The 24,246-nt window shown below is 40.9% G+C and overlaps 1 protein-coding gene across 2 annotated transcripts in view; it reads left to right on the top strand.

Moving 5' to 3' along the window:
* The window catches only part of KIF15 (kinesin family member 15), a 49,300-nt gene extending 25,700 nt beyond the window's left edge, over positions 1-23,600 (top strand). The window contains exons 17-35 of one of the 2 annotated variants that reach the window (XM_070391064.1): positions 1,816-2,013; positions 2,869-2,976; positions 3,400-3,505; positions 4,507-4,672; positions 7,114-7,264; positions 7,470-7,555; positions 8,522-8,591; positions 9,365-9,451; positions 10,028-10,132; positions 10,682-10,804; positions 11,311-11,457; positions 12,059-12,160; positions 12,435-12,599; positions 14,134-14,243; positions 17,923-17,995; positions 18,302-18,339; positions 22,317-22,482; positions 22,734-22,865; positions 23,148-23,600. In XM_070391064.1, the coding sequence (XP_070247165.1) occupies positions 1,816-2,013; positions 2,869-2,976; positions 3,400-3,505; positions 4,507-4,672; positions 7,114-7,264; positions 7,470-7,555; positions 8,522-8,591; positions 9,365-9,451; positions 10,028-10,132; positions 10,682-10,804; positions 11,311-11,457; positions 12,059-12,160; positions 12,435-12,599; positions 14,134-14,243; positions 17,923-17,995; positions 18,302-18,339; positions 22,317-22,482; positions 22,734-22,865; positions 23,148-23,207 (2,193 nt within the window). In that variant the 3' untranslated portion in view covers positions 23,208-23,600. Of the gene's footprint in view, positions 1-1,815; positions 2,014-2,868; positions 2,977-3,399; positions 3,506-4,506; positions 4,673-7,113; positions 7,265-7,469; positions 7,556-8,521; positions 8,592-9,364; positions 9,452-10,027; positions 10,133-10,681; positions 10,805-11,310; positions 11,458-12,058; positions 12,161-12,434; positions 12,600-14,133; positions 14,244-17,922; positions 17,996-18,301; positions 18,340-22,316; positions 22,483-22,733; positions 22,866-23,147 lie in introns of those variants that run through there. The other variant, XM_070391065.1, reaches the window with a different exon arrangement.
* Positions 23,601-24,246: the final 646 nt, after the last annotated feature.

Raw genomic sequence — 24,246 nt, forward strand, 5'->3', positions numbered from 1 at the left:
CAAGAAGCATTTATTGTGTTGATATATTATGATTTATTTAACCTGGAAAAGGCTATTTTTTCTTATAAAGTTCGAATTTTTTTCTTTGATTTTAAAAATTGTGGCCTTTAAAATCTGTGTAGGAAATTATTTTAAAATACTTGCAGAATATTGCCAAATGTTTTGTAATTTCTGTCAGTAGCCCCTTAGCACAGTGCACTTACAGAGCTCGAAGCATTGACACTCCCGTCTGTCTTCTTCCTTTTATAGCTGAGCAGATAGGGAGGAGGGTATTAAAAGCTTTGCCAAGAGTAGCATAGCAATTCAGATCTTTTGTTGTTTGTTTTTAGTTCATTTTTAATTATATCGGTACTTTATGAATATGTTGTTCTTGCTTAAAGTAAATATATATTTGTATGCAAATTTAGGTTAAAATTCCTACTGAGCACCACCACCAATTTGGGTCTAATCTAGTCCTTCACTCCTCATCCCCAGGGGTAATTTGTTAATCAGTTTGGGAATCCTTTTTCTTAACAGTTTTGTATAGTAAATATACATGCTCTGAGAAAGATATGTAGAGTTATTTCATAGATTTTTGTTGTTCTTTGCATTTAAAAGTAAATGGATTATTCTACATATGTTATTCTGCAGTGGGCTTTTGTTTTCTCAGAGATATGACTTGGGACTTCCCATATTAACTAGTACCTAGAGCTAGGCTTCCATTTTTGGATGACCCCTGGCTGATTTAGGTGGTTTTAGTGCAAACATTCTCTGGGCGGGGCTGCGAGGGAGAAGTCCCAGGATGTCCCAGCCCTGGAGTCAGTCCTGCTGACGTGCCCCCTCCAGCTCTGAGCCCTGTGCCTTCCCAGGAAGTTGGGGAGCTCGCATTGCCCTGCATAGGACCCTGGACAGGCACTGTCAGCTTTTTAATGGTTGACAGTCTGGTGGGTGAAAAATGGTATCTAGTTAAGGTTTTAATTTTCATTTCCCTCATTTCTGCTGGGGTCACACATCTTCCTGTGTTCATTGTCCATTTGTCTGCCCTTTTCTATGAAAAAAGCCCATTTTCCTACTACTTGATTTGTAGGAGTTTTTGTGTGTTAATCTTGTTTCTTATACCTAATGCCAATATATTCTGCCATCATGTTCCCTGCCTTTCATCTTCATATGTGATGCTTTTGTCATAAAAAGTTTTAAAATTTTGATACACACAGGTTTATTGATTCTTGATCTGTGTGACTTATTTCATTCATTTTTAAAGGCCCAATCTCAAGATCATCAGTATATTCTACTTTCTTTTACTACTTCAATAATTTTGTTTTTATGTTGACCTATTTAATGCATCTGCTATTTTATTTTTGAGTGGTATGGCATAGGGATTTAACTTTTTTAATAGTCTTTATTTTTTCACTAATTTGAACTTTACACATATAAATCATTCTGTTTCCTAACTTTGTGTTTTCTTCTAATGTTCTATTTGACTTTGTATGCTAATAATACACTTTTTAAATGACCATACCCTTATAATGTATTTTTATATTGGCCAGGTAAGTCTTCCCAATTTGTTCTCTTTCTGTCTTCTTACACATTTATTCTTTGTATAAAGTTTGGAATCTACCTAACAAGTTTCATTTTTCTAGATCTTATTAGAATTTTGCTTAAGTCTGCATTAAATTGATAGATTATTTGTGTGTACTTGGGCATTTCTGTGCTGCCTCTAGGGGATACTTTTTTTTTTCCTTTCATGAATAGAATTTCAATTTTATCCTCTCTGTTTACACAATTATTTTTTTCATGTGTGCTAATGTTGTTTTTCATAATTACTTTTTGCTGTAGATTATAACTACACCAACCAAGGTTTATCAAATTTGGCCTCGACCAGGATCAAAATTAAGCCCTGAAACAGGGAGCTTGGGGTCTCCGTACACTCAGAATTCTAGCAAATTAGATAATGATATCTTAAATGAGCCAGTTCCACCTGAGATGAATGAACAAGCTTTTGAAGCCATTTCTGAAGAACTTAGGATGGTGCAGGTAATGTTTAGTTTCAGAAAAAATAAATAATGAGACATTCATTTAAACAATTTCCTTTATCATTTTAACCATAATTTTCAATGTTCAAAACTGTTTACTACCTTTTTAAGTGTGGGTGTGTAAAGACTCCTGGCTTAGAAACCAGACTGTTCTTATTCTTTTAATTCACTGCAACGTTTAGCAAGTCATTTTCCAATGTCTTTTGGCTTTGGTTCTCTTATATGTAAAGAGACCAGTTTGCCACTAGATTCACATTCCAGACTGGTTTGTTTATATGGCGCAGTGCTGTATCTGCTAAAGAAAGTTAAAATAGTTGAAGGAATCTTATTTTAGATGAAATTTTAGACCACTTTTGGTATATTTGAAATAACATATAAAATTCGTTTACCTCAGAATTCTGGTGATTTCATTATATTTTTAAGTTTTTCTACTGTATAGTAAAACTTAGAGTGAGCCAGACGATCCCAAATTTCAAAATTTTGCCCTGTCCTGGCATGGAGGCCTTTCTAGTGAAGTCATTCTACATAGCCCCGAGAAATCTCAGAAATCTCAAGCTGGCTCTGTGGCTTAATTTACAATTTTAATTTAACCACTTTTCCTATGTGTTTCAAATTATCTACCTTGGCAGACCACAAGTGTAATTTTGAACTTGTCTCTTTTGATGGCCTTCATTATGAAGTTTATTTTGTCAGATATGAGTATGAGAAATCATTACTGTAGTCTTTTGAACTTGTTTTCTGGTTCCAAACTGGCCTTTGATACCTTTGTCCATATTAGGTTTTGAATTTTGTTTTTTAATGTGGAAGAAATGGTGGAATGTCTAACATTTTGACAACTGAAGTTTCTGTGTTGCAGGAACAAATGAGTACTCTGCAGGTCAAGTTGGATGAAGAAGAACATAAAAACCTGAAGCTTCAGCAGCGCATTGACAAACTGGAGCATCATTCTACACAAATGCAGGAGGTGAGACCGAGAGCACGGCCTCAGAAAGGTGGGATCAGAGTCTCACAGGAAGAATAGGACTTCGCAAAGCCCCAGCCAAGACTGGTTTGAGTTGTTTTCTCTACTTTGTTACTTTGCATACTGCTCTGATAAGGAGACGCGTGCGCGCGCGCACACACACACACACACACACAGCCCTGGCCCTCTTAGTCTGTGGTGCACATGGACCCCTTTCTGTTTGTCCAGAAGAAGGTGGGATGACGGTTCAGCTGCCTGCAGGGATCCTTTCCTTTGTTGGGCATCTTCACTGTAGTTGAAGGGAACAGCTGATTTTCTTCTGGTCAGAGACTTTAAAACAGTTTAAAAACAGAGAACGGTAATGGTTTGGAGTGTATCTCATCAGGCCAGTATACCTTTTCCAGTAAATTGATCTCTTTCCCTCAGCTTTTCTCATCAGAGAGAACGGATTGGACCAAACAGCAGCAAGAGCATCTCTTACAATTGAATGTCCTTGAAAAGCAGCTTCGGGACACTCAAACGAAGAATGACTGTAAGTGTGAATAGCTGGGAGCTTTCTAATCTGAATACTGGAATCAGTATCTTTCTACTCATATGGTAAATCTTTTTTAAAATATATTTTTATTGATTTCAGAGAGAGATAGAAACATCAGTGATGAGAGAGAGTTATTGATCGGCTGCCTCCTGCACGCCCCACACTGGGGATCAAGCCCACAACCCTGGCATGTGCCCTAAATTGAATTGAACCCTGACATCCTGGTTCCTGTGTTGACACTCAGTCTCTGAGCCACGCTGGCCAGCCGGGCTGTTTAAAGTTTTAATGCTGATTTGAAAGTGAATTGTCTTGAATTTATAAGATGAATAATGTTTTTTATTAGCCATTTATTTATTTTTTCACTTACAGATGTGAACAATGTTTTAATAGTGATGATATAAAGCGTAAATTATATGTTGGCATATATTCACAGATGTGGGAGTATCATTTGACTCCCAGTTTGTTTGTTGTTTTCAGTTTACGTCTCCTTTCATTAAAGTATTTGCAGTATTTTGTAATAATGCTCAAACAAAAAAGATAGCCATTCAGTTTTTTTATCTAAGAAGTTACCTAATTTTGCTTCCAATTGCAGTTCCCTGAGAAGACCAGACATGTCTAATTCATTTTAGAAAGTCCTGGCACATTTCTAAGAGATTTTCAATGAGGATTAGCTCACTTAAATTATGTTAAATATCTTGATTTTTTTTTCTTATAATATAAAGAATTTTGATGCACATTTTAAATGTCGAAAATAAGTGACTTATAAGTCTGGGACAGACAGATGTTAATTCTTGCTTTTTTGGTAGAAATATACCAAAAACCATAAACAAAGGAGAGGATGAAAATAGAAAGTTTTTCTAGATATGTACCACTTAGCTGTTCAACATCAACTTTTTTTTTTACTAATTGTGTGAAGATAACTATTACATTTATTTGCCTACTTAGTAAAAATTATGTGTAGAGAGGCCTGTTGAGGAATTATTTTGTTTGTCTTTTAGTTTTGAAAAGTGAGGTCCATGACCTGCGAGTAGTGCTTCATTCTGCAGACAAGGAGCTGTCTTCAGTGAAGTTGGAGTACAATTCATTCAAGGAGAGTCAGGAGCAAGAACTCAGCAGCCTTTCTGAAAAGCACGTGCATATCCAGCTTCAACTAGACAGTGTCAGGTAGAGTTGTTTTGTTATGGTTGGCCTGGAACCAGGGATCCTTGAAGTGCACATGCTGTAAATCCAACTCAAACTAGTTAACTTTTAGAACAAACTAAAAATTTATTGGCTCAGAGTATTAGGAAGGCTCAGAAGTGATTGTGACTTCAGGGACACAGTAGAACGTGTCTCACACAGTGTTGTCAGTGTGCATCTTTCTCTCTGTCTCTTCTGCTCTGTCTCTCCCTCTCTCAGTCCCTGCTCCGCTTCCTTCTGTGTTGCCCTCATTCTGTCCTGTTGAGGGCCTTCCTCTGTGTGACGGGGAACAGATGGCCTCACTGCTCCACATTCTGTCTCCTCATTAACAACTCCTGTGAGGGAATCCTCTGTCCCAGCCACCGCATGTCAATCCCAGGGAGAATTGGAATTGGTCTTGCTGAGTCATCTGCTTACCTTTGGACCAGTCACTTAGCCGAGGGTGTGAGCCTATATTGGCCCAACAATGTGATGTGCCTATTCCAGAGGGAAAGGTGTGTTCTTGTGAGAAGAAGGGCAGGATAAGGGAGACCAATCAGTAGTTATCACCACTGTCCACATTAACTCCCAGGGGCTGGCTGGTTAGTCAAGTGCTGGGAGCCTATAAACCAGCGGTTCTCAACCTGTGGGTCGCGGCCCCTTTGGGGGTCGAACGACCCTTTCACAGGGATCGCCTAAGACCATCGGAAAACACATATATAATTATATATTGTTTTTGTGATTAATCAGTATGCTTTAATTATGTTCAATTTGTAACAATGAAATTGGGGGTCACCACAACATGAGGAGCGGGTTGCGGCATTAGGAAGGTTGAGAACCACTGCTATAAACAAAGTAACCTAAGATGTGAATTGTTTATTTTCATTGTTGTGTTTTTTTCCTGGCTAATTTGAGTCTTTTCTAAAACACGTCTCCTGGGTCTATAGCAGTGATTTAATAATGGATATTGGGAATGTGATGCTGTGAGTGTGATATGAGTGTGACTGCTCAATCTGGAAACCTTCTAATAGACAACCTTGAATTTAATTTTTACAGAAGTTGCAAAAGTTAAAATCCATAGCTCTTGGGTGTTTTCTGAATATACAACAAGGAATTAAAATAGAGGAAGAAAATGAGATCTGCAGGCCAAATTCAACTCTAAGCATGTTTCATTGGGCCTAGCCAGTTAGGTTTTTAAAAATATTGGCAGAGCCCTGAGTGGTTTGGCTCAGTGGATAGAGCGTCGGCCTGCGGACTGAAGGGTCCCAGGTTCGATTCTAGTCAAGGGCATGTACCTTGGTTGCGGGCAAATCCCCAGTAGGGCATGTGTAGGAGGCAGCTGATCAATGTTTCTAACTCTCTATTTCTCTCCCTTTCTATAAAAAATCAATAAAATAAATTTTAAAAAAATATTAGCAGGGTGTTTTTTAAAATGAGCCATTTCTTATAAAAATCTATATTTCAGCATCCTCTTAAAAATCAGACAGTTTTGGTGGCATGGGGCCCACATCCCTGCATGGTGACTAGCAGCTGCCCTAGGAGTCCCTCCTTCTCTCTAGAGGGCACTGCAGAGTCAGCACAACTTCTACCACATGCGCTGTTTCCCCAATGCCAGGGCTGCTAGCGGAGGCCATTTATCATTGGGTGCACCGTTATTTTTTCCTACACCTGGCATTTTTTTTTAACACCGGAATCACTGAGTCTAATCTTGGCTGTGTCATAAACTAATTCTAGGGGATTTTTTTGAAAAGTCACTCCACTAATCTTATTGGATCTTAATTTCCTCATGTTTACATGTCAGAATTGAACTAAATCTAAAATGTTAGGAATCCACTATATTTGGCTGTGTGTGTGTGTGTGTGTGTGTGTGTGTGTATTTAAACTAGAGGCCTGATGCACGAAATTCGTGCAAGAGTAGGCCGGCTGGACTTCACCCGTGCACGAATTTGTGCACTGGGCATCTAGTAAATAATAGTCATGTGAATGAAAAGATAGTTCTCTCCCAAGGAGTTTACACTCTTGCTCAGATTGAAGCCACGTTTGCCATCTTGAAAAATCTTTGGAGAGTTTGGAGACTATGTGATGAATGGATAGAGTGGAACTATCAACAAAACTAAATTAATGGCCAGTCTCTAGGTTCTATGAGGGTTAGGTCTGCACACACACCACGCCCCCCCCCCGCCCCCCCCAAATGAAACTCCTAAATGAGGAAGAAGGCTCTAGGCTAACACGCCCACTCTCTTTTCTATCACTGTGCTGTGGTTGAGTCTGTCTGATGTTTGTGCATCATGGATATTTTACATACGTCTTCGAGCTTTATTTACACCAGTCGCGGCTTCTGTAAATTGGGAGTGGTCTGTAGCTGGGATAAGTTGAACTGCAGATACTCCAACTGGACGATTAGTTTTTATTTGTACTTACCATTGCAAAAATGTTTCCTGATAAAGGTCAGAGAATGAAAAGCTTCTTGAGAGCAAAGCCTGCCTGCAGGACTCCTATGAAAACTTACAAGAAGTGATGAAGTTCGAAATTGACCAACTTTCAAAAAGCCTCCAAAACTGCAAAAAGGAAAATGAGACTCTGAAATCTGATCTGAATGTAAGTGAAGGGTATTGATGATCCCTGACTTTGTCCTGGACAGGTGACTGCTCCCTGGAGCTCAGGGCATGCACTGCTTAGACCTCCTCCTAACTTCCTGTGCGGCCTGGCCCGTGGGGCCTGCCACACAGAAGGTACTTGATGTGCTTGTTGACTACACATGGCTGTAACAGTTACTTACACCTAATGTCACATTGTCTTTTAGAATTTGATGGAGCTTTTCGAGGCAGAAAAAGAACGCAATAACAAATTATTATTACAATTTGAAGAAGATAAAGAAAACAGTTCTAAGTGAGTGCTATTTATGTTTTCCATTAGTTAACTAGAATGTCATTTACTACCACATTCTTTATCTTGTTTTTCTTAATTGCTAATGCCCTGTAAAGTTATTTTTTCCAAAGCATTCCCAAAATGAATATCATGTTTTTGTATAAATGGCTATGTAGAGAAACTTAATTTTTTAAAACATTCAATATTTTTAAATGAATAGTAGTGATCAGAACTTGTGGCTTTCTATAAATAAATCACAGTATTTATTATTGGAAAGGGGGGATTGATTTTTATTTCTGTCTGTATTACTACTTTTCTCGTTGCTCTTTTTTTTTTTCTCCTGGGCCTTTAATGTGAATGCTGTCTTCCCTTTCTTTCCAAGTTCTTTTCCTTGATGATCTCTGTCAGTCTCTTGGCCTCAGCCAACCCGATAATTATTACTCTAATGAGAAGAATCTGTATTTGTTTATTCGGCAGCTGCTTACAGAGTTCTTACTATGAGACAGAGTCTCTTCTAGGCCCTGCTATACAGTGATAAAACATCAGTGGATCAAAACATCTGGTTGGGAAACAGTTAACATTTAGTCATTCATTCAAACATTTAGTGATATCCACAAGCCAGGCTCTATTCTGGCAAATGCCAGAACATGCAGAGATAAGACAGAACAAAATGTCCCCATCCTCATGAATTTCATATTCTAGTGCAGAGAGTTAGGTAATAAACAGATACCAGATGTTATATGTTATGTTTGGGGGTCTCAAAGCACTTTGAAGAAAAATAAACTGTTGTGGTATAAAAGTGGGTTTTCATTCAGTAATAGTTGAAGAGATGGGTTCAAATTTCTGATTTGTACTGGAGTACAACGCCTAACACCAAGTTTATGCCTCATAACGTTTAGTTGCATTGCATTGAATCTCCTGTACAAATAGACTCAGTTCCTGTGTTCGTTGAATGAAGTCATTAGTAAAAGAACTCTTCTCTTCTAGAGAAATCTTAGATGTTCTTGAGTCTGTGCGTCAGGAGAAACAGAAAGAGATGGTCAAGTGTGAGCAGCAGGTAAGTATCTTGACTCTAACTCTAAAATTGGAGCTTTGTCATTTTTCCTGATGTCGAAAGAGGTATGTTGAAAATTGGTAATAAAAAGATGGAGTGTTTGATTGCTTGTATTGTTTCTCAGCTCTATTCTAACTCCCAATGACCATTATCATATTTTTTTAGTGGTCTCCTGATAGAGACCACAAAATCATTGTCTTTTAACCCAAGTTACTGTTTTTCAGGTAATACTCCTGTACACTATATAATATGAAAAGCAGGTTTTAAGTTTTAAAAGTTTTTTTTTTTTTATCACTGATTTTATAGAAAGGAAGGAAGAGAGAAATATCGATTTGTTATTCCACTTATTTATGCATCCATTGGTTGATTCTTACATGTGCCCTGACTGAGGATTGAACCCGTAACCTTGGCGTATTGGGACAGTGCTCTAACCAACTGAGTTACCTGGCCAGGGCTTCAGTTTTTTTTTTGTTTTTTTTTAAATATATTTTATTAATTTTCTACAGAGAGGAAGGGAGAGAGATAGAGAGTTAGAAACATCGATGTGAGAGGAACATCGATCAGCTGCCTCCTGCACATCTCCTACTGGGGATGTGCCCGCAACCCAGGTACATGCCCTTGACCGGAATCGAACCTGGGACCTTTCAGTCCGCAAGCCGACGCTCTATCCACTGAGCCAAACCGGTTTCGGCTGGGGCTTCAGCTTTTAAAAAATCTATGTGTAGTTAACTGTGTAATTTAATTCTTTTTCTAAAAAAATTTTTTTTACCCTGTAGATGGCAAAAGTACAGAAACTGGAAGAGAGTTTATGTGCTACTGAGAAAATCATCAGTTCTCTGGAGAAGTCTAGAGATGCTGACAAGGTGGGAGGCAGTTGAAGCTACATCCCTCGGTATTTTCTTCATAAATGTTGCTTTAACCTCCCAGTCTCCTGCTGTCAGGGTGACTGGTAGCTAGCATTTCTGTATGCACCTAATGCCTTATGCACCTTCCATGGTTATTAGAGAATGAGGTCTTTTATTTAAGTTAATTTTCCATATAACTTCAAGAGCAAACTGTTCTATTTCTCTTGATGGCAGTTTCTAAAACACATCCTGTCCCTTTTAACTGTTAGCGTGCCCCTTTCTTTTTGACTCTAAGTCCATGATACAAATTCTCAAATCCCCATAATAAACATAATATTGTATGTCCAAGTATAAAATTAGCTATAAATTCTTCATATGTCTACTGTTACTCATTCATAAAACCAAAATAAGCGATTAAATAAAATGGTATGAAATCCATTATAGAATAAATTGAGAACATTAGTAATGTCATGTGACATATATTCTCAAATGAAACTGACTTCTGTTGTCATTAGGAAAGATAAACAACCTGTCATTTAAAAATGATCTCCTTAATGTCATTGGGTGTGAAGATACTGTTTCTGTTCTCGTCAGGAAGTTGTAACTGACCTCATGAGCCAGATCCAGCAGCTGAGGACGTCAGTTCGTGAGAAAACAGAAACCATAGACAGCCTGAACCAAGAGCTGAAGGACGTCAATGTAAGTTCTGTTGCCAGCAATGGATTAATTTGAGCATGAGACTCACTCCATAGCTTCCTCAGGGGGTTAACATGCTCCACCAGGAAAGACATTCTGTGGTCACATAGATTTGGAAACACTGGTTACAGCTCAACAGGATCTGTATTTGCAGAACCGGCAGAGCCTTTAAATGCTAATGTGAAGTGTGAGTGTATCTGAGTTAAACAGTGGTGCTTGCTCCTTCCCTTAGGTCAAGGTGAGGGTTTTGGTCAATGTTCCCCCCTCCTCTGCCCCACATGGAGCTTGCTGCCCTCCACCTCTATTTCTGACGCAGACTCCTGATAATGATGACAAAACCAGTGTCTTTTCACTGATACCTGTGGGACTTTTCCACCCCTTTTGCCATCCATACATTTATTCTTCCATTCCTTAATTCGGCAAGTATTGGTTGAATTAATTGTGTTAATCTGGTCATCACCTTTGAACTCAGACTCATTCTTAAGTTATTTTAATCTAAAAATATAAGTCATAAAGCAGACAGCTTTTGTATCATAACCACCTCTTCTGCAGTGTAAATACAACTCTGCTTTGGTTGACAAAGAAGATAGCACCGTGTTGATTAAGAGACAGGAAGTGGAGATTCTGGATCTGAAAGAAACCCTTAGGCTGAGAATAATCTCTGAAGATATAGAGGTAATGTTAACACATCATGATCTTTTTTTCTCTATTATTTGTCAATATGTATATGTGTATGTGGAGGTTATTAGTGGAATAAATAGGGGATTTTTTTTAAAAGGAGTAAGACATAATTAGAGTCATTTTCCCCAGGGTAGTTAGGCATTAAGAGATAAGAGTAACATTTTTATATTTTATCTAGTCAATTTATTTTCATTCATTTCTGCTAACACCATGGTAAGTTCCTCTAACTGACCTGGGGGTGAGGGTAAGGGAGAGTAGAGTGCAGTTAAATTTCAATTGGGTACCTATATGAATATACTGTCATGTTGATCTCTAGGCCTGTTCACTAGTATTAACTGCTTGGTTTGTCTTGGAATGGATTACCACACAAGCAAAAAAAAAAAGTTCTCAATTAAAACTCTCTTAACCTTTTAAAAATCGCATAAAGTAATGATTTGTGAATTCTTATTGGAGAACCACAATTAAGAAATTCTGCTTTTGTGGGGATTTTCTCCTAATAGAGGGATATGCTCTGCGAAGACCTGGTTCATGCTACTGAGCAGCTGAACATGCTCACCGAGGCCTCGAAGAAGCACTCGGCGCTCCTGCAGTCCGCCCAGGAGGAGCTGATCAGGAAGGAGGCCAGGATCCAGGAGCTTCAGCACGAGGTGACTGCAGGGCAAGGTGCCGCTCCAGATGGGGCCTGGGGCAGAGACTGCGTGTTGTTGAGGTCCCTGCCTTGGCTAGTGGGGCACTGAGGTGGTTGGCGGCTGCTCTGTGGGTTCAGACTTGTTTGGCTGTCTTCCCTGCCTACCCTCAACCCTTGACACGTGCCAGCAAGTTCTGGCCGCTGTGTAAGGTTATGGCTGATTGTCATCCTCTTTTTGGCTGCTGCTGTTTCATATTTTGTATTTTTCCTCAGATGATTCTCTGATCATTTTTGAAGCTTAAAAACTGGGTGTGTTTTTTTTTTTTTTTTAAGCGTAACTAAATTTATGAGAGAAAGGGAGATGAGAGTAGAATAGTAGTAACTAAAGTATACAGACACAAATGGCAGCCCCAGATTTTACAACTTATCATTTTAAAAATTGCCGTATTGTTTTTTGTTATTATTGTTGTTTTAATATATTACTGCTTTTCAAATTATTAATCAAATCCCCCCAAAATGTAAAAAACCTATTTCCACATACCTTGGGGAGATTGGCTGTTCTAATTGGACCTTGGGCCCCATTATTTTCTAACTTGTAACCTTATACCTGTTTTTCTCAGTTAAATCTAAAGAAAGAGGAAGTAGAACAGAAGAAGAATGAATATAACTTCAAAATGAGGCAACTAGAACATGTGATGGATTCTGCTGCCGAGTATCCCCAGGTACTTTTCAGAGAAAGTGCATTTCAGGAGGAACAAAGTTTTGTGAGTGATGACAGTTTAGAAGTTACTGAGACCACAGCTTTGTCTTTATAGAAAAAGATGTTCACTAACACCTTTTCTGTTTTTTACTTGATGAAAGGGTATCACTGTTTTACAAGATTTAGAATAACAAGCTAACTAGCCTATTTTCTACATGCTTGGCGTGTACATTTAATATGAAATCTTTACAACACCACTTAATCAGGTGTTTGGATGAAATTTTATTTTGTTTTAGAGTCCTAAAACACCACCTCATTTTCAAACACAATTGGCAAAACTCCTGGAAACACAAGAACAAGAGATAGAAGATGGACGAGCCTCTAAAATTTCTTTGCAACACCTTGTAACAAAGCTAAATGAAGACAGAGAAATCAAAAATGCTGAAATCCTCAGAATGAAGGTAACTGGGTAATTGTTTCCGTTAACTTTGATGTTTTTAAATAAATAGTATCTTTCATGGTTCCTGAGGATACAAAATTCAAAGGCACAGTACTAGGGTCGGCAGAATAGTCTTCCTCTCACCTGACTCCAAGCTACTCGTCTGCTGTTCTGGAGGCTCCCCATGCAGCTGGTTCCTCACTGACTTTTTGGAGCTTTTTGTGCAGCTGTAACCATGTCTGAGCATTGTCTCCCTGCCCTTCGGTTTTGATGCGATGGTGTCCTTGCACAGGCTGCACCAACTACTCTCATAGTGCTGTCTGACTTTAGATCTTTGCCATTTTGATGGCTAGAGCATGTTATCTCGTTGTAGTTTTAAGTTTGTATTTTTCTTATTAGTAAGATTGAGCACCTTGTGTTTTTCTGTTTCTGTGATTTCTGTCCTACCATTTTTCTATTGTTGAGCTTTTATTGATTTGGGGGCATTCTTTATGTATTATAGAGATAGCTTTTGTGTATGATAGTTAAAAAGCCTTGTCTCCTTTTTTTGAGTATGTTTATCTTAAAGCTGGGGACAGTGAAACAAGGAAGGGCTTCAGATAGAAGAAGCAACAGGAGAGAGCCTGTGGGGCTGCTGTAGCTCACTGGAGAGTCAGAGGAAAGGGGGCCTTAGCCACAGGTGCAGGGGGTTAGTTGGGGATGAGTGTCACTGTCCCATTGCTCCCCTGGTTTCAAGTCTGTGGTCCCTTAGGGTTTAGGAGATGCATCCCAGTGGGGGAAGGTTTGGGCGTCCTCCCTGGATGGAGAGAGTACCGTTCTTTCAGATTTCCTCCTGGTGTTTTCACTTGGGGGTGGGGGGAGAGAGTGTTTTCTGTCGCACTGAGGGGTGGGAGGTGTGAAGGATTGCCTGGGGAGATGGGATGGAGGGGGAGGAGGGGGAAGGAGGATGCTACACTCCAGCACTTAGCCTGGAAGGTCATTGCTCTACAGGGAGTTTTTGTTTAGGGTCAAAGTAAAGTATATGAAGACGGAATGGCTCTTAAGCTTTGTTTCTCGTGGAGGGGTCATGCCTGGCCTCAGTATGCTGCTCTCTCAGGAATGTGACTGTTACCCAGTTTGGCATGACCTTGGTACTCTGAAGAAATTGGGTCAGGTTAATAGAAGTCAAACAATAGACAGGGAGAAGTACATCAAAAAGGATACTCCTTGCAGACAAGTATTTATTTCCTCTAGAATCTAGATGGTTATATTCATGATCTTCATTTAGAATCAAATAGAACATTGGTCAAAGTAGAGAATTTCTGTCTTAAGGAATTTTAATGAATCGGTAATACTGATCAGAGACTACGTTTAAGATACTGGTATGAGCCTGAGTCACAGTTCAGGCTCCCAAGAGCTTGTCACAGTCAACTTTTCATCCTCTGTCATCCAAGGAAATACTCTGTGTGTAGGAGAAGTTTAAGAGAGAAATGCCTGTCTCAGTCATGGCCTGGGGGAGCAAAATCATGCCTATTATCAGACATTTTCTGAAAAAGGATGATTTCATGTGTTATTAGGAGCAGTTGAGTGAAATGGAAAACCTACGGTTGGAAGGTGAGCAGTTGAGAGAGAAAAACTGGCTCCTGCAAGGTCAGCTGGATGATATGAAAAGACAAAAGGACAACAGGTGAGAAAGGGCCACCAGAACTCTGGGCTCAGTCATGGCCTGCCTGGGTATAGTTAAATAAAGGATGTTGGAATGCACACTGGTTTCCCATCAGTTGCTTTTTGTTTCTTTGTTTTATTTTAAATCCTTTTTTTCTTTTTTAATTCCAGTTGACATTCAATATTATATTAGTTTCAGTGATTAGTCATTATTTAACTTATTAAGTCATCATCCCAATAAACCTCGTACCCAAGTGTGTCACCATGCTTACTTATTACAATATTGTTGGCTGTATTCCCTATGTTGTACTTTACATCCCAATGACTATTCTGTAACTACCAATTTGTACTTCTTAATCCCATCACCTTTTTCACCCATCTTCCCAATCTCCCTCCCATCTGACAATTGTCGAAATGTTCTCTATGAGTCTGTTTCTGTTCTGCTTGTTGGTTTATTTTGATTTTTCAGATTCCATTGTTGATAGGTATTTATTGCCATTTTATGTTGCTATTCGTGATCTTTTGCTGCATGACTCATAGTTCCCGGCAAGCTCCTGGGTAGCAGCTCTCCAGAGGAGCCTTTCCTTGGGTTTGGGTGTCTCTAGGTTTGTGTGTTTTGGCTTCAGCTTAGGCAGGTTTCTCATTTTATTTGCTGATGGCACAGTGTCACGGGCCACCACACCTAGGCTATATCCTGTCTTTGACACTTGAAAGTCATATGACTTTGGACACATTTTTGACCCTGTTGGTGCCTCAGTTTCTTTAGCAATAAAATGAAGAAAATGTTAGTTCTCGCAGGGTTTTAAAGACCAAAAATAACGTGCATAACGAACTGGTTCCAGTGCTTGGCAGAGGGCAGTCTCTCAGTCATTGGTAGTAATTACGTACACAGGTAGCATTGTGAGCCTGCCTATTGTCAACTCTGAGTGAAAGATTAGAGATGGGGTGGCCTGTAAAAGTATGCAGCAAGTTGAAGTCAATCAAAGGGGATGGAGGCCCTTACTGAATCCAGCTTCCCAGATTAGGGTGTCTGCTGTTCCTACTGTTTTCAAAAGGTCTTTCATAGATGCCTTCCCCTCCTGCAGCTCCCCAGCCCTGTCCAGAAGCAGCCCTGAGCTGCACTGTCCAAAACCTAAATGAGACAACAGATATTTGAGATGGTTACAGTGGCTCTGCTGACAGCCTACAGTCATCACTACGTTTCAGTCAACGACGGACCGTAAGATTGTAGCGGAGCTGAAAAATTCCTGTTACCTAGTGACATAGCTGTCATAATGTCATAGTGCATTGAATTACCCACGTGTTTGTGGTGATGCTGGTGTAGACAAGCCTGCTACACTGCCTGTTGTACAAGAATAGAGCACATACAATTATAGTTCATACTTGATAATGATAATAAATGACTGCCACTGGCGTTACTTTAGACTGTATTTTTTCTACTTAAAAAGAAACAGTGCCATGTTACACTGGCAGCAGCCTCATACATCTTGTGTTTACTGTGTCTCTTCGTTGCATTTAATCTCGTGTTTTGTGCAGTGACATACTATACAGGCTGGTAGCAATAGGCCTAACCTGGGTGTGGAGTAGGCTGCACCATCTAGGCTTGTGTAAGTGACTATGATGTTCCCATCACGACGAAATCAGAATGTATCCCCGTCGTTAAGCAACACATGACTAGTCCTAAATGGTTCAGAGACGCTCATTTCAGTAGCATCCTCTGGGCTTCACTTCCCTTTCTTGGTGATTCTGATGCAGAGATCCACAGTGTGCTCCCTCGTTTCCATATGCTCCACCCCCATGTCCAGGCGTATAAAAGAAAAGCATTGTACTTGGTATACTGTCTGTTTTCAAGAGTTAGTTTGAGCATGGAAAACAATGTTTCTAGGTCATTTATAAAAACACAATTAGAAATACTGTATTTTATAGCCTCCTGTTCCTTTTTTGAGGGGCCATACAGAAATGTCTTCATGAAAGGAAGGGAACGGTAGCCCCCGCCCCTCTCTGTCTTCTCTGCACTGGGAGCAGCTCTCCCGCCACAGCCCCTCACCCCCTGAACATGTACGCTCTTGCCAAGTGCATCTCCACCTCCTCCTCGGGCAGCAGCACCTCTCAGCTGCTGAGCCAGTCACTGTCTGCAGTGGTGCTGAGCCGGCCCAAGACACTGACAGATGAGAGCCTGAGCCGCTTGGCAGCCTGCGTCCCCTGAACTCACTTATAGCTGCACTTCCAAACCAGCGCCATTCCAAGGCCATGGACACAGCAGCCTAGTCCATTGGGGCTGGGGCTGGGGCAGGGGCTGGGACTGCGCAGTGGGGGCGGCAGGCTCTGAGGCTGGAATTAGGACTGTGTGGGAGCCTCGGTGTTGGTTCTGCCAGGAACCCTTCTCCGAAGCAACAGCTCTTGTTCTACGCCCTCTGGGCTTTGTCCTCTCAGAGGCCATGGGCTCTCTCACCCGCTGGCGGTTTTTCTCACCCTCTCTGCCATGTGAAGCAGCTGTCTCCACCTCCCACAGTTCTCTCCCGTGTCTTATTTGCCCTGCATGTTCCTTTTCCTTTACCTCCCCAGGCAGCCTGGGGGAAGTGGTGGGCTCAGGGTTTGCCAGAGGGAAACATATCAATACTGTCCTAATAAGGGAAAAGGAAAAGAAAATTGAAGTGAGGGGCCAAATCTAGCCCATAGCCTGTTTGGTAAAGAGTGTTTTGTTGAGGTCGGCATGTCCTTTCACTTAAATATTGCTGTGCCTGCTTTTGCATGGCGATGGCCAACCTGACAGCTAGGCAGAGACCACCTGGTTTGCAAAGCCTAGAACCTTTTCTGCCAGGTACTTGACAAAGTTTACTCATCCCTGGATTAGAGCAAAGAAAACACATTTTCCCTATGATTTCGGTTTTTTTCCTGTTGCGGTCTCATCACCATTTTTGTCTGGGCTGCCAGATCATTAAGTGAAAGGAACAGCTGTATCTTCTGTTTTTCTGCAAGAAACTGTCTGTTTTTACTCCTCAGTGAGAGATACTCCCAGAGAAGGCTGTGGCATTCCAGCAGATTCTCCGGGGGCCTGCTGGGTTATTGTCCTGACCTGGTCAGGCTCAGAGATGGACTCAGATTGATCAGATTCACCTGAAACTGAGGTCACACCCAGAATATAATTTTCTTCATACAAGAGGAGTTTTTCATGAAGAGATTCATGTCTGGTACTCAGGGAATCCACTGCCTGGTGTCGGCATGCATGGGCAGCTGGTGTCATCAGCAATTGCCAGCCGGCTGTGAAATCTGACGAAAGGGGCAGCAGGGCCCTGGGGGCCAGGCCAGCCTGAGGAACCCTTCCACCCCTAATAGGCCCCTCCCCGCTGATCACAGTCCTACAGACTCCTGGCCTGCCCTTCTCCTCAGCCCTCTTTTGCTCACATTTGATCTTCAGGTGATACTGCTCTTGACCAAGTTCCTACTTTATTTTACTTTCAGCCAAGCCTTGATTAGGTTTCTCCGCTTTGCTCACCTCACTTTTGTGGGGAGGAATCCTGAATTCTGGGGAAGGTGCCTTATGTCGTCCTTATGTCGGTCACATTTGTTAAGTGTGCTAACGTGACCTCACCATGGAGTTGGCTTTTCTTTGCACAGCTTGGCATTGTTGCATCTAATAGACATGAAGTGATACTTGGCTACACTTGACATTGTTTCCCTATCCTCCCTAATCTGTGCAGCGAACAGAATCATCCAGACAACCAGCAGCTGAAGAACGAACAAGAGGAACTTATCAAAGAAAGACTTGCTAAAGTAGGATTTTTTATGGTATTTTTAAAAATTGTTTAAATATTACATATGTCTCCTTTTTCCCCCAATTGATTTTCCTCTGCCCCCCACCACTCCCACCTCCCCAGGACAAGCCCCCACCGCCCCAGTGTCTGTGTCCATTGGTCATGCTAATATGCATGCATACAAGTCCTTTGGTCGATCTCTAACCGTCCCCCCCTTCCCCCCCCCCACCCTTGAGTGAGGGAGTGGGGTGGTTACTTTAAATCTATCTTTTTTAGCAATGTTAAGAACTTAAGCATCTTTTTCTTTCTTTTTTTAATCCTATAGAATAAGTTACTTGAAGAAATGCTGAGAATGAAAGCAGAGTAAGTGCACTGTTTTGTAATTCAAGTTCTTGTTAGCCTTTTCTTTACTCTTCTCTAAGGGAAGAAACACTCATAGCCACAAGGTAAGTAGCTTCTTTCCTTCTGAAGTGAACATAAGAGATGTTTACAAAACTGTTTTCCTAAATACCTCTTGCTAAAGAGTTTTTCACAGGAAGCCATTCCAGAAATTACCTTGAAAGAATAAGTGCGCCGAAACCGGTTTGGCTCAGTGGATAGAGCGTCGGCCTGCGGACTGAGAGGTCCCAGGTTCGATTCCGGTCAAGGGCATGTACCTGAGTTGTGGGCATGTCCCCAGTGGGAGATGTGTAGGAGGCAGCTGATTGATGTTTCTCTCTCATCAATGTTTCTGACTCTCTATCTCTCTCCCTTCCTCTCTGTAAAAAATCAATAAAATATATTTTAAAAAAAAAAAAAGAAAGAAAGATTAAGTGCCAGGAAAAGCCTAGCTTTCCTGAAGGAATTGATTGGTTTTCTCTTCATGGACTCACTGAGAACAACATAAACAATCACGTTTCCCTTTTCACTTCTGGTTTCCTCTGATTTAAAACCTCAGGCCTTTGAGACCCCTAGATCAATTCTCTGTTTTCTTCTGATCTAGGCGTATTTATTCATAAGTAAAATGAAATAAAGTGAAAAAATAATTTATTGCCCTGGTCAGTGTGGCTCAGTTGGTTGGGCATTGTCCCATGCACCGAAAGGTTGCTGGTTTGATTCCCAGTCAGGGCACATGCCTGGGTTGCAGGCTCGATCCCCACGTAGGGAGCCTGCAGGAGGCAGCCAATCAATATTTTGCTCTCACATCGATGTTTCTCTCCCTCCTCCCTTCCCTCTCTCTCTAAAAATAAATAAAAATTAAAAAATTCTCTTCATATACTTTTAATATTAACTTATTATTTGGTGAACAAGATATACTGTATTATCGTGTTCAAAATAAGTAAGCTGGGTGGTATTAACAAATAATAAAACATTAGAAAGATACTGTATTCTCTGAATAGAGACTCGTCACCAGAAACCGAGGCCCTCAAGCATTTCACTTGTTCTACCTCGAAAAAGAATCTGAAATACCATGTACCCTCTTGCTCATTTTTGGAGTTGACTTAATGTTAAAATTGTAAGTTTAAATTGTTGCAAAAAATAGAGGTTCCAACATACAGGCATACCTCAGGAATATTGCAGGTTGGTTCTAGACAATCGTAATAAAGTGAGTTATAGTCTTTTTGCTAGTGGAGAGTCTTGCCTTCAATTTGTAAAAGTCGCAGCATCTGTGAAGTGCAGTAAAGCAGAGATATGCCTGTACTAAAAATAGGGACGTTTAGAAATAAAACTGTTGTGGTGTTCTTCTAACAGTATTCAACTTATTTGCTACTTTCCCTCATTTAAAAAGATATAAAAAAAATTCCTAAATCTAAAATTTTACCTTATTCCTTTTTTTGATTTTAGTTTCTATTCCAGTGGTTCTCAACCTTCCTAATGCCGTGACCCTTTAATACAGTTCCTCATATTGTGGTGACCCCCAACCATAAAATTATTTTCGTTGCTACTTCATAACTGTAATTTTGCTACTGTTATGAATCGTAATGTAAATATCTGACATGCAGGATGTATTTTCATTGTTACAAATTGAACATAATTAAAGCATAGTGATTAATCACAAAAACAATATGTAATTATATGTGTGTTTTCCGATGGTCTTAGGCGACCCCTGTGAAAGGGTCGTTCAACCCCCAAAGGGGTCGCGACCCACAGGTTGAGAACCACTGTTCTATTCTATACCCATGCTGATTTAATATATTGTTTGGAAATTGTTTTGCTAATTACTCTATCATTTCAGTTAGCAATGAAAACGTATGCAAATTGAAAATAATTTGTAGACGTTTCTTGCATTCTTATGTCTCTAAGAGTTATATTTCTTCTGGGTTGAATTTTCACTACAATTACTATTAACACAGTATCCTAAATTTATTGTAAGATTTTATAAATAATCACTATACCTAGTAAAATGTGAGTGGAAATGCATCTCTTCTTTTTTTTTTTTTTAAATATATTTTATTGATTTTTTCACAGAGAGGAAGGGAGAGAGATAGAGAGTCAGAAACATCGATGAGAGAGAAACATCGACCAGCTGCCTCCTGCACATCTCCCACTGGGGATGTGCCCACAACCCAGGTACATGCCCTTGACCGGAATCGAGCCTGGGACCCCTCAGTCCGCAGGCCGACGCTCCATCCACTGAGCCAAACCGGTTTCAGCGGAAATGCATCTCTTAATGCACTTTATCTTAATGCTTTTTCTTTGATGAGCTCATTCTGTTTTTTAATTCTAGAATGAGACAATATTTAGTATCAATTCTATTCCATTTTCTGTTTTTATTGATATAAATGCTGAGGAATCTTAATCACATAGTAAGTAATGGCAATGGAAGTTTTGTTCGAGTACTTGCATTCAGTCATTTGAGCTCCATCCAAGTTAATATGCCAAACATTCTTTTCAATGATCGGATGACAAAGACCAGCCACCTGTGAAAGATTTGTTCCCGGTCATGGAGTCGTTTGCTTCATAGAATCAAAGAGGACGGATGTAGAGCACTTGTCCAACAGTCCCATCGCATGGGAACCGTCCAGGACTGCTTCCAGCCAGGTGTAGGGCCAGGACAGGAGTCTGCATCCCATGCAGGATCTGTGAGAATCCGGCTGTATGGCTGTAAATCTGCAGCTATTTTAGAAGGAATGTCCATTTGAGACCTTCTAGCAAAAATAAAAATAAAAATACAAGCTAAGTATGCCTGTAATCTATTTCATAATTTAGTAACCAAGAGTCTTAGAGATACGTCATCCCTGGATCGTACAGGAGCCCACATTGTGGGCAAGCAAAGCACACTCCACAGATCAGCCCCAGCCCCCTGCAGGGATTTTACACACTGTGTTATCCATGGCTGCATGTGAGCCCCAAGGGTCAGTGTGCGTCTCCTGGGCCGGGTGTAGCACTTCTGGCCGCGAGGTAGGTAGAGCCATGCTCAGCTCAGCCCAGGTCTTACCTGGTAACCTTAGAAACGGCAAGCTCTCCCTCTTCCTTTCCCCCAGATAAAATGAGTGTCTACAGCGAGACAGAGCAGGGGATTGGCTGTTGGCTAGGCAACTGCAGTGTCTGCCATGCCTCAGAGCCTCTTCATCAAACTAAAGCAAAACACGCCAGATAAATGTAGCACAGCCCCAGGGGAGCTGAGGACACCTGTCTCCTCCCCACACGGTCCTTCTGAGCGCATGGACTGTGGTCTGGAAACACTGCCCTAGAAATCAGTTGCCTGTAAGTGGTATATTCAATGCCCTGTATTACATCATTTACTTAACCAGAATTCTGTTCCATATGCATTGTGAGATAAGAAGCATTTGTTTCTTTGGGGAAGCTGATAGGATTCAGACGATTTTATAAAATTGGTGAAATTCTATATAATTCTACGGTAGCCTTTTTCCTTATATTTCTTTTCAATTGGTAGCTATATAAAGTATGTAAATTCTAAATAGCACATCCTTAAAGAAATAATTGTGTCCCTCTGTCTGAAAACCAGTGTTTGAAACCAGAAACTATTACACTTAAGGGTGGGGCACTGAGTAAACCTTGCTGCTGTAGTAATACCTCAGTTATGTTTGCTCCAAGTGGGCTGAATCTGAGAGTTTCCATTCTAAATTTCCATTATTTAAAAAATGGTTTGAGGATTTTTCCCAAATTAAAGTCTTGGTTAAAACAACAACAAAAGCGCACCTGCAGATCTTCCTGTGCTCTCTGGGCATGGCAGGGGGGAGGGGGGGCGGGGCGGGGGGGGGGCAGCGATTAGCATTGCTTTCAAATCAGCACCCTGGGCTGGGGGGGGGGGGGGGGGGGCACATCTCCACATCTCTTCCAGTACTGTTGTAATTATGTTTCTTTGGAATATCAAAAAGGGCTATTTATTGTTTCAGTCTAGAAGAAGTCCAGAGCACCCTGCAGAGCAAAGAGACAGACTACCTCAAAATGACTGAGGAAGTGGAACGAACCAGAACGTTGGAGTCTAAAGCGTTCCAAGAAAAGGAACAACTGAGGTCAAAGCTGGAAGAATTCTATGAAGAAAGGGAGAGAACACTCCAGGTGCGTGCGTGCGTGCGTGTGTGTGTGTGTGTGTGTGTGTGTGTGTTTTCCTGTGCTTGGGCCGCGTGGATCACTAGGACCAACCAGAGTAAGACTCTTGTCTGACAGGGTGTCCTGTGGGTCAGACCTGCTGTAGCACATGCAGCTGTCTGTGTGTCTGCCTCCCTGCGCTCCCAGAGGCATGGAGTAATGTTACTTTTTAAGAAATGAACAGCAGCTCATTGTCTCCTTCCTGGGCTGACCACCTGCAGGAGATGGAAATGTTAAGGAAGCAGGTGGAGTGTCTCGCTGAGGAAAACGGCAAGTTGCTAGGGCACCAGAACCCAAACCAGAAGATCCACTACGTGGTGCGGCTGAAGAGGGAGAACGTCCGGCTCGCTGAGGTAACTGCTGTTTAAATGGCTGCTTAATTAAAATTGAATTTAATGATCAAATCGCTTATCTGCCTTCTTTAGGGAACTTCCTGAATTCAAAACAATTCAGTCTGCTATTCTAAGAATAATTCAGTCAGTTTTCATACACATCACATTTCTGTTTAATGTTGAGAAGTTTACAAATGTAATTTGTAGTTTTAATTTGAAATATAAATGAATGCCAAGAATAATTCTTCTTGTAAGAATTAGAGCCTTAATTTTTTTCTTTTCCTTTTTTAAAAAAATTACCAGGAGACAGAAAAGTTGCGTGCTGAAAATGTATTTTTAAAAGAAATGAAAAAGAGTTTCTGATGAACTTCTGCACCCGTACACGTCCGGTGGCAGTCGGCCACCTGCTGTGTGGAGGGCAGCACCACTGCAGGGCTCAAACCAACTGTGAACTCCGGGGAAACCCTTTGCCTCTTAAAATAAAAGTCTATCGCTGATGTTTACAGTGGACACTGGTCAGGCCACGTGTCCCTGAGCTACTAACCTAGTCTCCCTGAGTCTTGCGTCAGAAGCTCCCACAATAGTCAGTGCCCCCAAAACTTGCAGTGGGGGTCATGGCTGATGGTGCAGCGTGTGTACAAAGCAAACTTGTTAATATAGATTATTTTTATATTCTTACTTCAATTCTCATGCACATTTTTATGACTGCAAACATGGCCATTTTTCAAAATGTAATAAATCTTTTTCAAATAAACAGTCCAATAAAGAAGCTCATGTGGTTTATTCTCTTGGTCATGCAACATATACCTAATGAGCACCTACTATATGCCAGGCACTGGTCACTTGTGAACAAGGCAAACAAAACCCCCTGCCTTCTCAGGACTTCTGTGTATCAGCACTTCGTGCCTTTTGATAGCAAATAATATTCCACTGTGTGGACGTGCCACACTTTATTCATTCACCATTTGATGGACATCTGAACTGTTTGCAGTTTGGGACTATCATGCATAATGCTGCTAAAAATCCAAGTACACGTCTCGGTGTGGACTTACGTTTCTTACCTCTTGAGTAGAAACCTAGGAGTAGGATTGCTAGGTCACGTGGTAAGCGTGTGTTTAACTTGGTAAGACATTGCCTGCTTCCCAAATGCACTGTTTGGCTGCCCCATTTTCCGCTCCCACCAGCAGTGTGCTCCAGTTTCTCCACATCTACACCAACACTTGTCATTCAGGGTTTACACTATAACCATCCTGATGGGCATGTACTGGTATACACTCCCAGTTTCCTAATGACTAATTATATTGAACACTTTACATATTATGGAAATATGACTCAGCAATAAAAAAGAGATACATGGATAAACCTTAAAAAAATGCTGTGAAAAGCCAGACTTAAAAGACCA

This window comes from Myotis yumanensis, unplaced genomic scaffold, assembly GCF_028538775.1.
Source record: "Myotis yumanensis isolate MYYU_CA2020_CCGP unplaced genomic scaffold, mMyoYum1.0.hap1 SCAF_14, whole genome shotgun sequence".
Taxonomy (NCBI): Eukaryota; Metazoa; Chordata; class Mammalia; order Chiroptera; family Vespertilionidae; genus Myotis; species Myotis yumanensis.